Raw genomic sequence first — 12,763 nt, 5'->3', positions numbered from 1 at the left:
GTATTTTTGCACTACACTATTTTAAAGAGGAAAGGTGAAGAACAAACAACTTTCCCTCTTAATGCATTTAGTTAAGAGCTAACATACCTGTAACTGGCGGAGCTTCCTTCTTTTTCGGTACAGGAGGAGGCACCTTCTCTTCTGGTACGGGTTTCTTCGGTACTTCGGGCACTTTAAAGATATTATTGTAAATTGAGCTTTGAACCACAAGCTAAAATGCCATGATTTAAAAGTGACAGGGACATTAAACTATTGAATACAAACACAAAGAACCACGATTCAAAAGAACAACAGTCCTTTCCCTATCATGTGTTTAACATAAGTGAGAAGATAAAACAAGTCTAGAAGATCTTTCTGAGCACTACTAATTACAAGTTGATATACCTTTAGCTGGTGGAGCTTCCTTCTTCTTTGGCACTGGAACTTTCTTTTCTGGTACAGGTTTCTTCGGCACCTCAGGCACTTCAAAAATATTATTTTGGTTTAAGAATACACAAGCATTCATAAAGTGCACACATGCACTAAGCTTAACTAATGCACAAGCTAATCAAAACAGAAATAAAACAAAGACGACAGCACAACAAACTTTTCATATGAAGAGTTCCCTCCCACAAGAACAGGAAAAGTAATGTTTAACTAAAGCATCTGAGAAATATTGTGTATTAGATATTCAGAGAAGGTTTGCTAACAAAAGATAATGTACCTTTTGCTGGGGGAGCTTCTTCTTTCTTTGGAATAGGTATTTTTTCCTCTGGAACAGGCTTCTTGGGTACCTCAGGCACTTGAAAGATATCATATTGTTTTAGGAATTTACTTCAACAGGAACTTAAAGTGCAAGCAAGCAACCCAGCACAAATATACACGCAGAACATACAGCTATGATTTAACATGGGTTGCACATTAAGACAACCCCCTCCCAGCAAACAGAATGTAGTCGCATCTGTTAAGTCCATGCCCCTCCTCAGCTACTGATATCATCACCATAGTCGTTTTAAATTCAAGGGAATATTTGCTGATCCAAAGATTGAGTAAGACATGGTTTGTCTTTTCAAAAACAGTTATGGAGAAGATTAAGAAGTATCATGGTGGGGAAACTTGAAAAAATACAGCTTTACATTTTTTTTTCAATTTTTGGAGCAAATTAAAAATGCTAAAAATGGAAAAAATGGACATTCTAATAAATAACAACTTTAATTACTGTATCAGATAATTAGTAGATTCACTACTTTTCTCCTTACTTTCCCCAAGAACTATTATTCTAATGCTTCTCAGGTATGTAATAGATAACATTTAATCATGTTGAATAAGCAGATTTAGGATATATATTATATATATATATTGTCGATTACATCTTTTTCCCTCAGAAATCTGCTAGTGGTATCTACAGGAAAAAAGCAAGTGTATCAAGATTATCAATGAATTTGCATTTGCTTCTAACATAGAACTATGGACATGTTACAAGTACCCAACTGTTTATACCAGAATTTGGTGGGTAATGGCAATGTTTATGAGTGGCTTACTTTGATACAGATGAAAAAAATCCTGATTCTGCTAAAATCAATAGAAATTTTCTCTTTAACTGGAGTGAGACAAAGATTTTAACTAAAATGTATCTTAGTGGTGTTTGTACTCAGAAATGAGAAATATCCATGCAAGTTTTATGATGGCAGGACAGTAAGTGGATCTGGGTGGACTGAAGAAAGTTTGGAGCACACATGCACTAAGCTTAACTGCTATCATAGAGTCAAGGGAAATTTCAGTTAAGATGAATCTTCTCGTTCAGGACAAATCTTGTTTTCACAGTGCATAGGAAAGGGTGCTAACCAATATATCAAATTTCTAGTGTGAATAACGTTGGCTATAGTTCTGATACACATTAGTTAGTCAAAAGAAATCCTAAACTTCTCTTTGAAGAAGAGACACAATTGTATGATTTGAGTAAGGACTGGAAAATATTATACATTTTTAAGTACTCTTAAATGATTAAGATCCTTTAAGAAAATCACACATAACTAGTCTGTGTCTTTGTATTACGATGTAGGATGTTGAAAGGCTTTATCACCAACCTCTTGGAATGACCTAGTTGCCCTCTCTGAGTTGTGAATAGTATGTTCATCCTGTACTAACAATGTTGAAAATCTACACCATCTCAATAAAAATATATTCTGAAAAGAAGTATCTACAACTAAAAGTGTGAAAAAAATGGTAACTTAATAGAACTTTTGTGCCTCTGCTGTCCAAGACAATATATTATTCCCTTCAAAAAAAAAGAAAAAATTAGATGGGGTTTTCATACATTTCTGAGTGTAACACAATGTGACTTGTGTTCCTAAATCATTTCAAATATCCAACATATTTACAAGATAAAAAATATTTTTGCCTGCTTTTGCAGAACTTTCATAAACGTCTCTAGGTGTTTCAAACACAGACTGACAGCAAGATTAGACTCCAGACAAGGATGAAATAAAATTGATCTAAGTTTCCTTAGTGGATTATGCAGACCTCATGTGAAAGAGGAGTGAACACTTAGCACATGCAACAATTAAATTTACAGAAGTAGTAGCGAACAGTAGGCATTAAACCATCCAATATGTTTTCTAAAAGGTATACTAATCATTAAATATCTTGGGAAAAGGTACACTGCAAAGTACCCCRGAATATATTAAAACAAAATCTCAACACATTAACAGAGTGAAAAGGGTATTATTTTCTCTCATATAACCCTAAAATTAAAATATACCTCTAACTGGTGGGAGAGCCTTCTCTTCATATTGGGGAACTTCTACTTCCTCTTCCTCATATTGAGGAACTTGCTCTTCATAATAAGCAGCCTCCTCTTCATAATGGGTGACTTCCTCTTCATACTGAGGAACTTCCTCCTCAGCATGAGCAACTTCCTCATAGTGGCGGACTTCTTCCTTGTAATGGATTACTTCCTTTTCATATCTGGTGGCTTCTTCCTCTTCATACTGTGGAACCTCTTCTTTCTCTTCATACTGAGGAACCTCAACATATACTTTTTCTTTTTGGACCACTGTCTTGCGAACTTCAGGCACTTAAAAAGATAGCAAATATAAGAATTTTAAAATTTAGCGCATAGATCTTACTAACACTAAGGACCACAGGGTATTGTCTAGTAAGATCCAAGCCAAAAGAAGAACGTTCCATAGAAAACAAAGCAGTGCTCACTGCACACGGAACATACAATACACAGAAAACATGTATATCATATTTCTATACTCCATCCAGTGTACCTTTAGCTGGTGGTCTTGTCACTTTTTTAGGAGGAATAATTGGTAGTCTTTCTTCAATGATAGCCCTCTCTGGTGTATCAGGCACTTAAAAGATACAGCACATTTATATTTAAGAATTTTAGAAAGTTTTGTTTAAAAATAAAGAGTATGTTTGGCAAAAAACATAAAAAGATATCTTACAAATACATGGTTAATATGTAAAAAGCAACTGTGCTTATTGACATTGGACATGTTATTATGGAAGTAATTACGCAGCTGTTCAATACAGAAACAATAAACATTTCAATGGATGAAAGCTCTGGCCTAACTAAAGACAGAAGAACTCATTGCTCAATGAGGAAGGCAGTTTTCCTCTTCTGTTAACTACTTTGCCAGCTGGTTGTACATTCAGACACAGCAATGCCTATGAGAACAGAAAATTCTGTCTCACGATTTTAAAAGTTCCAGAATATTAAGACTTGATTTTTTTTCACTCTTTAAGATTTGTTGAGACAGAAAGCGCACTTCATTTAAGTAACATATTCTCTTTTTTAGAACAGTAGTACATGAAATGGAATTTTCAACTGGAAATTTGTTAGGCTTGCCAAGTCAGAGAATAACTTCAGCATTTTCTTAATAGGTCTGAGATCTCTTTGATCTTCTTAAGAGATGAAATCCATTTTGTCAGAGACAGATTTGGGAATTTCTACCAGCTTTCTTCACAGCAGCTAACGGTGAGAGTAAATGTGGACTGAGTGGCTACCATAAGTCTTGATGGTTGTTAAGAAGACGTTGATTTTAGGGCAATGTGATGCCTGATCTGTTCTTTAAATATATCTTGGCAGAGCCCTGATATTTAATTATAAATACCAGGTACAGCTGAATTTGAAATCTCARATTAAAACTGATTGGAACTGGTAACCCATTGAAATTATTACAAAAACTGCATCGCACATCAGTGTCCTTGCCAGGAGGCACAGGTTCATGTGGATTATTTTGTCCCAGCTACTGCACCTCTGTTTGGTATCCCATGAGAGAATGTTATCTCTGTTTTTTGCTTTGATTTTCTTTGTGGGGATTAGCTGGTATATCATCCCTGCCTTATAGGAAGCCAGAAAAAGGTCTTCTTCCATCCTCCTCTTAATACTCAAGATCTGCCTGCCCACATTATTCTCCAGTAGAGAGACAATAGATTATTTAACTTCACACTAATGTACTTGTATTAACCTTCAATTCAAACCCAAGCTGGTATGTCCAGAGTGCTTGATAATGTTGTCTGAGGCACCTTGTGGTTCAACTTCAAGCAATAGATTGCCTCCCAAAGTGATATGGCAGTGAATTTGCTTGAAAATCTGTGAACTTTTGCAAAGCTGCTGTGCTGGCATGTTCAATACCTGGGATTGTGTTGTCTCTGCCAGCCATGGAACAAAGAATGGCAATGGCTGAGGTAAAGGTTGTTTCTTTGACCTTCACATTTAGATGAGGAATTGCTATCACAGAACAGGAAAGAACAGACTTTGCAAGAAGAGGAAAATATATTAATACAAGTGAATGTAAAGGTTGCCCTGTTTTCCATTCAAGGGCAGAGAGGTGGCAAGATTTGCAAAAGAGGATCTAGTGAAACGACTGGACTTCCACTGTAACAACAATAAAATGCCAGGAGGAAAGATTTAAAACTTTTGTGAAACTCTAATACCATTCTGGAATTCCTTTGGTAGTCTAAAAACTTCCTATTCAGGACGAATGAATCCTTGATGTACAGAACTTGAAACTATGTGTTTTGTTGTTTTGTTTTGTGCTGACAAGGCACATATCTGAACACAGAATTTTTTAAATCTGTTCATACCTGTGTATGAAATCTCCTCTTCTGTGTGAAGAGAAATGGACACTTCCTCTGACACAGCCCAGTGTTCTTCTTCTGCTGCTACTTCAAAGACAGAGTCTATTTTAATATTTTTTTTCTGGTGCAATACTGTGTACAATAATACCTATCCTATTAAGAGTTTCTTAGAAAAACAGTTATTATTTCTTTACACCTCCCACACTCAGAGGAACTGAGGAAAATACGTCTCTTGTGTTTCTCAAGGACCCTGTTCAGGTTCCCTTGGGACTACCATAGAATGCGAGAACTTCAAGAACAGTGCCAGGACAGTAGGCTTGAAGCTCTGGTGGCACTGCACTACAGATAGTCTGATCATAGATTAAACGACGAGCAGGAATACCTTCTGGTGGTGGAGACACTTTTCTTTTTGGAACAGCAATGGATACTTTTTCTTCTGTGACAATTTTCTTTGGCGCTTCTGGCACTTTAAAGATAGCAATTGTAAGAATGCTAAATTCTAAAAAAGTCACACACATTCTAAAGTTCACACAAAACAATTACAGACATACAACTACGGGGGAAATATTACACATTTACATAGCAAGAATAAGTATCTTACAACAAGTACACCAAACGTAAAGACAACATAAATTAACGGAGACAATAGAGTGCTTAAGCTTTAATGCATAGTAGCTAGGTATGGATTTTGAAGAGTAATAGCTTGGAGTTTACAGGAATAAATTCTCTAGATAAATTGGACACTTTGAGATACTGTGCAACTTTACTAAGAGCAGGAACATAGATAAATATTAAAATAATGTATGTTATCTACTAAAATCATAAACAAAATATTAGATAAGAGTCAAAACATACAAAAAAGCTAACAGTATATTCACACAACATGAAGCAAGATGCAAAGATGGAGACAAAAGTAAGAAAGTAAGATGCTGTAGGATGCAAAATTCACATCTAGGCTCTTCAGAAATGTAATTTAACTACAGAACACGATACGTACAGAATACACAACAAAATCACTTTCTAAACACAAGAGAATCACAGAAGCAGAGAACACACTTGTAACTTTGAAAATCTCTGTTCTGAATACTGATGACATCATCGAACATCGATAAATGTTTTTTTCTAAATATATTTGTTTTCATTGAGCTTCTTCACTGAGTAGATGTCTTAACTCAGCTTTCCAAAGCTCTTAAGCAGCCAGTGTAATCAATGAAATGACTGGTTGCTTAGTATACGCATGGAGCGCAGGTATGTGACTATTCTCTGTCATCTTCTGCGTTCTTTTGGAGGGGAGAGGGCGAAGTTCCTGTCACTTTATAATGAAGTTAGTATAGACTGGTGCTGTATTAGCCAAGCACATGGCAAGTGAGGTGCACTGACTGCTGATGTGCAGGAGCCTTCTCTACCTTTCAAACAACTTATGTACCTTTAGCTGGTGGAGGTGCCACCTTCTGCGGAACTGGAACAGGCAYTTTCTCTTCTGGCACAGGCTTCTTGGGCACTAGTGGCATTTTAAAAAAGTGTTTATTTTAAAAGATTTTGAATTAAGGATCGCTTCTGAACATAATCAGATGACAAAAGACAAAATGCACAGACCTGAAATTTCTTTAGGGCACATAAAAAAAGAAAGGGAAACATTGAAACATACAATTTATGCTATACAATCAGATATTAGAAATATAAGCCAGTATTAGACACTTTTCTTGTAGAGTGCTAAAAAGGAGATACCTCTTTTTGGTGGAGCTTCCTCTTTTTTAGCAACAGCAACTTTTTCTTCTGTGATAATTCTTCTGTGCACTTCAGTCACTTAAAAATATTAAGTGTAAGAATATTTAATGGTAATATTCAAAGTGCAGTTCTGTATTTAGCAGACATGCGTAAGTCTGTCCTACCTCATCTGATTTTTAATATAAGAAAATGTTAAAGAACATTCAATAAGAACAAAAATAAGACTCTTCAGAAGCATGTAATTTATAGCCACAGTAAAAACAAAGAAGATGAGCATAACATAAATAATAAAAAATAAAACAAAAAAGGGAAGATCCAGACTGAGATTACAGACACTAACAAATAAAAATTACTACAGCTAAAATGCCTGCATACAAATGCTGTAAGACTAGACAAAAAAGCTCCCTAAGAATATTATTCTCGTTGTATTTACCTTTGGTTGATGGAGGCTCTTCAATTTCTATCTCAAAAGCGGGCACTTGTTCTTCTGGAGGTTCTTAAAAAAGATTGCATAACTTCAGACAATTGTATTTATCGCACTAACCAGCACAAGATAGAAGAGGAAACAACACATAAACCTCATCAACAAGACATAGGCCTCAAGCTACACTGTAAACAGACAGACATAAGTACGTTTAATGCTGCAGAGATTTGGTATGTGAACTACATTTTTTAYTAGCATGCTTTTGTGTTAGCTAAGGGATGCAGCAAGGAGACATTTTTTTGCAGAAGGAACAAACCACTGATATACCTATTGCTGCTGGAGCTTCCACTTTTTTAGGAACGGGGACAGATACTTTCTCTTTAGGAACAGCTTTCTTACGAACTTCAGGCACTTTAGAAATATGAGTAAAAATGAGAAGGAAGATCAGAAAGAATATTAAACTCCAATGCTTGTAATTGTCTACTACATCACAGTAGGTTTTTTTAAGTAAAAAAAAAGCATTTTACTGAGTTAACACAAACACTTTGTACAGTACACAATGGAATTTGAAAAAAAACACTCATCACTGCAAGCAAACACTACGGTTGTCAATATACACAAACAAGACAGTAAGACAAACATATCGCCTTGAAGATACATGTGTACATCACTCAGACGAGAAACTGTTTTATACCTTTAGCTGCTGGAGCTTCTTTCGGAGCAGCTGGAATTTTTGGTTCAGGGACAACTCTCCTAGGCTTCTCTGGCACTTTAAAAGATTATGTTACATGGTTTTAAAAGGGGGAATAGTATCACTATATCAAGCACACATCTTTAACACAAAAGAACACAAAATGAGATAAGCAAACATTTAGTGGACTCAAACTGACAAAACAAGGAACTCTGAGACAGAAATAATCAAAATTTTATAATGAAAAGAATCTATACCTTTAGCAGGTGGGGCTTCTTCTCTTTTAGGAACAGTTACCTTCTCCTCTACGTAGTAAGACTCTTCTTCAGTCACTTTAAAATATTAAAATTAAAAAATACCTACATTTTAATATTTGATATCTATTATTGAATTTACTATGCTGACAAGTAAAAAAGTAATTGAAAAGGCAAGAATGAGCAGTTTACATTACTAATAAACACCTCTACTGCTAGTTTGCAAAAACTGCACTCAAATCATCCTTCTCTCTCAAACTAATGGAATCACTCCATGTAACTTAAGTGGAATTGAAATTGAGCCCTCCTCTTGTATTTCTGTAGAATTTGAAAATGCTAAGCGTTTGAAGTAGCAAATGAGCACTTTCCATTTGTAAATTCACAACTGTTGGAATCTGTCCACTTTGAGAAAGTGTCTCTCCCAAATACCAAGAAGTTTCCTTGACTAAAGCTGCCCTTTGTGAACACTTTCTGTGGTATCACAAAGGAAATTCAATCAATCTGTATTTTACTGCTTTCCACAGCATCATGGTACCACCAATAAAGTTACAGGTGGAAACAACTTCTTAGTCATTTTACCTTGAAATAGTCTGAGAAAGCAGAATGCATCATGATATTCTGAAGGAACTTTCTACTATACAGAAGAATAGCTGGAGCAATAACTTCCAAGAGAGATTTTTTTTTWAAAAAAAGTGAAGGGCTGATAATTCTCAATATCCAAGAAATTTCAATATATCARAGAGTTTAACTCTACCTTTTAAAAGCAAGTCTCAGAAATTGTAGACATGCTTAGCAGCCAGGTTTGTAATACGTGAAACTTCAGACTTTAAGCAACTAGAAAATCTAAAAAATTCATTTACACTGCTTTTGGTACAAAACAAAAATTAGCTTTTGGTTTTGCCTTGTATTCCTGAAGTGTGGTCATACCTTCAGAAATCTCTTCTCTATGAACTGAGATAGATACTTCCTCCATTTCTTCTTCAGACAATTCTTCCACTGCTGGTTCTTTAAAGAAAATATTTAATTTTAGGATTTTTGGTTGATGAATGGATTCATGGATGGAAGGAGATACAGAATAATTCTTCTGAGTTCAATACGACAATGATAGATATGTATATAATACAGAAAGTGTTATATGCACACATATGCTATGATTTACCCTGAATGGTATGTTTTATCCATGCCCTGTGTATCCTACCCTGTTGTATCTCTCAAATCTCTCTCACTGTCAACTATCCATCTATCAGAATATCTCAGCTCCCCAGACTTCCTCAGAGCAACAGCTGAAGTAGAGAAACAACGGCTAAGGAACTGGAGGTTACTCCTTTATCTAACTGTATGAAAGCAGAAGGACAGGAACAGAACGAAGGTGAAGAAGTGAAGCGGAAGGCTAGTGTGTACATGTCTACAAATATGACTGTATCAGGGAAAACATCTCCCTGTCCTGGGATAATAGATTAATTTGCATGAAACAAACAAAACATTAATAATATATGTATCTATAGGAATATATACTTGCATGTCCATATTTTAGAAGGATAACTGATGCATCTGCTTTTAAAAATTCAGATGTATCTTTGTAATAAAGATATGTAAATTATTTTGAGTGGCTAGTAATTAATGGGATATAAATATGGTCAAAATGTTGATTTCAGCTATCTTGAAGCAGATCCTCGGTGAAATTTTACTACTTTAAACAACGGACCTCAACCTCCCTGAATCTGAGAATCTGAATTAAAAAAAAAATGATGAGAAGCTAACAGTGCAGGAAGAATACTACTGTTATCTGCAAGGCTCCAGAGAGCTTTGTAGGCAGCATGACAAATGGATGGTTATTGTCCTAATGAGAGGACTCAAAACTCAGATCTATACATCCATTCCTCTTACTATGACTTCCTGAGAGCCTGATTCAAAGATCATTGCATTCAGTGGGAGAATTCCCGTTCATGTCAATGGGCTGGGATCCTGGCATTCAGGACTGAAATGCTTGATGTTGCTAAGGAAGCTCTTAATTGCCTGCAAGTCTGTAAAATATTSCAGTGCAAAACTCATACACAATAACAATGACAAAATATTTGTGTATTTTGTTCTTGGTCTTAAAATAGACTTCTGGATAAAGCACAAAAGAAGGTTTCTCACTGATATCTCTGTTTGCAGTGTACCTTCAAGTGGTGGGATTTCCTCTGGAACAGCAACAGAAATTCTTTCTTCTGTGATGACTACTCTCTCTTCAAAAGTAGCTTTCTTTTGCACTTCAGGCACTTTGAAAGATAGTAACGTAAAATGAATGAATTTCTAATTCCAGTGTGAAAGCAATGTTGCAGATCGCTAAACCTAAGTTTTCAAAGAATTGCGTAAGGGTACTGAGCACATAACACATAACAGAGATTCAACATTTAGAAACAGTATTTTTGAAGTATTGTGCAGCACATTCAGAATAATCTAGTGATTCAAAGTTGCTAAATCAGTATAGTACAGCTGAATTCAGACGATCACAGAATGGTTGAGGTTCAAAGGGACATTTAGAGATCATCTAGTCCAACCCTCCTGCTCAAGCAGGATTGTGCTCACCTAGAGCACAATTCACAGTGGGAACAGAAATAAATGACTGATAACAACACAGAACAYAGAAGCTGAGAAACAGCATATTCTTTCATTCTACTGAAAAGCATACCTTTAGCTGGAGGAGGAGCCTCAACTTTTTTAGGAACAGCAGGAGGTACTTTTTCTTTAGGGACAACTTTCTTAGGAACTGCAGGCACTTTAAAAAAAATTACTTAATTTTAGGTTCTATAAAGTGGAAAACCAGCAAAAGCAKCAAGTAACAGAAACATATTATTCAAAAAGAAGATTACACACAGACAAATAATCTGTTAACAAAACAAAACAACAGAGCAAATGAGTTCGGATTACAATAAGAGTTACAATACCTTTTGCAGGTGGAGCCTCTTCTACTTTAGGCACATGTGGTATTTTTTCCTCTGGAACTGCTTTCTTAGGTACTTCTGGCACTTTGGAGATATTAATTATAATAGCATTAAATATTAAAATTACAGGTGTTTTAAGACTGCATCTAAAGCACAATTATCAACAAAACTGACAGAAAGGGTACAAAGCTAAAGTAACTGGATTATAACTAAAACCAGATTCACTTCACCATCAAAAAAGCAAACCACACGAACAAGATGATTAAGACATGAAGAAAAGAATGTTATTTTGTTTAGATGTACCTTTAGCTGGTGGAGCTTCCTCTCTTTTTGGAACAGCAACTTTTTTCTCTGGGGGCACTCTCTGAGGCACCTCTGGCACTTAAAAGAGATAAAATGTAAGCTAACAGAATTTTTGCCTTGGGAAGAGCTWGAGTATTATAGAATTGTATTCATCCACTCTTAAGACTATCAAGACAAATCACAAAACATATAAATCATGCATTTAACATAGGAAGGTGATTGACAAGAAGAACATATATCTGAAAAAGAAAGAAAGAAAGAAAGAAAGAAATCAGAAGAAATCAGCCCCTGGATGCCTAGAAGGCACTGAGTATGACTGAATTTTTACTGAAGAAAGAGCTGTTCAAGCATGTTACCTAGCCTTAAAAAATGTTATTTATGCAGAGACACATACATGAAAAATCAATTTTTGTCACAAATATGTTCACATACAAGCTAACAAAAAAGATTAAAATGATGTTTAAGAGGTGCACATACATTTCATCACTAGGTATACCTTTGGCAGGTGGAGGTTCTTCTTTGGGAACAGGAATGTGTACTTTTTCCTCAGGTACGGGTTTTTTAGGCACTTCTGGCACTTTAAAGATATTAAAAATCGTTTAAGTAGTCTTTCTAATGCTTTTGTTTGTCTTAGACAAAAACAGACACAACACACAAAGACTACATTTATCATATGCTTATATTTAGAAATGAATAGTAGTTAGAAAAACAGAATAYGAGAGTTCACGTTCAGAAGATGCTGTACCTTTTGCTGGGGGAACCACTTCTTTTTTAGCAACAGTAACTTTCTTTTCTGGAACAGGTTTCTTAGGGACTTCAGGCACTTTGAAAAACATTGTCAGAATAAGAGAGCTTTAGTTTCTGGAATACTTGTCCAGATTGCAGTATTTCAAAATTGCTTTATAGAACATTGCATCTAGGAAGGAGGTGAGCAGTACACGATAAGACACAATAATGTCCAGCGTTAACATTATTGCACTAGCACCTTCATGGCACTGTACTGGAGTAAAAACACCCTACCCTCATCTGCAAAAGCCATACAGTCTAAGAACACAGAACAAACACAAAATGTTAAGAAAGGGAAGGGCCATGGCTRAGGCAAATCCAAGTACTGTAAGTTAAGTTACAGCACAAATGAAAAAAATCAAAGCGGATTACAAAATRTGAAGATAGATGCAAAGGATGCAAAGATAGTAACTTCAAGACAACATGGAAAATAATATAATGAAAGATAGTAAGATTTTTTTTTTTTTTAATTAAGGCAGTAGAAATACCTTTAGCTGGTGGAGCTTCTTTTTTAGGAACAGGAACAGGTTTTCTTTCTTCTGGGACGCGTCTTTTTGGTATCTCAGGCACTTTAAAG

General features: G+C 35.5%; 1 protein-coding gene across 1 annotated transcript in view; it reads right to left on the bottom strand.

The window, feature by feature from the left end:
- The window catches only part of LOC146600541 (titin-like), a 242,582-nt gene that overhangs the window by 135,322 nt on the left and 94,497 nt on the right, over positions 1–12,763 (bottom strand). Inside the window, exons 117-136 of the mRNA XM_085321165.1 lie at positions 12,675–12,755; positions 12,146–12,223; positions 11,401–11,478; positions 11,101–11,181; positions 10,845–10,931; positions 10,333–10,431; positions 9,098–9,175; positions 8,174–8,248; positions 7,920–7,994; positions 7,553–7,636; positions 7,235–7,297; positions 6,802–6,879; positions 6,500–6,583; positions 5,456–5,539; positions 5,080–5,160; positions 3,255–3,338; positions 2,741–3,055; positions 704–781; positions 385–462; positions 88–171 (exon numbers count right to left, since the gene is read on the bottom strand). Of these exons, the coding sequence (XP_085177291.1) occupies positions 88–171; positions 385–462; positions 704–781; positions 2,741–3,055; positions 3,255–3,338; positions 5,080–5,160; positions 5,456–5,539; positions 6,500–6,583; positions 6,802–6,879; positions 7,235–7,297; positions 7,553–7,636; positions 7,920–7,994; positions 8,174–8,248; positions 9,098–9,175; positions 10,333–10,431; positions 10,845–10,931; positions 11,101–11,181; positions 11,401–11,478; positions 12,146–12,223; positions 12,675–12,755 (1,845 nt within the window). The remainder of the gene's footprint in view (positions 1–87; positions 172–384; positions 463–703; positions 782–2,740; positions 3,056–3,254; positions 3,339–5,079; positions 5,161–5,455; positions 5,540–6,499; positions 6,584–6,801; positions 6,880–7,234; positions 7,298–7,552; positions 7,637–7,919; positions 7,995–8,173; positions 8,249–9,097; positions 9,176–10,332; positions 10,432–10,844; positions 10,932–11,100; positions 11,182–11,400; positions 11,479–12,145; positions 12,224–12,674; positions 12,756–12,763) is intronic.

This window comes from Rhea americana, unplaced genomic scaffold (genome assembly GCF_003343005.1).
Source record: "Rhea americana isolate MKP2758 unplaced genomic scaffold, rheAme1 scaffold_12, whole genome shotgun sequence".
Lineage (NCBI taxonomy): Eukaryota > Metazoa > Chordata > Aves > Rheiformes > Rheidae > Rhea > Rhea americana.
The sequence above is the reverse complement of the archived record's forward strand: the minus strand, read 5'-3'. Positions and strand labels throughout refer to the sequence as shown.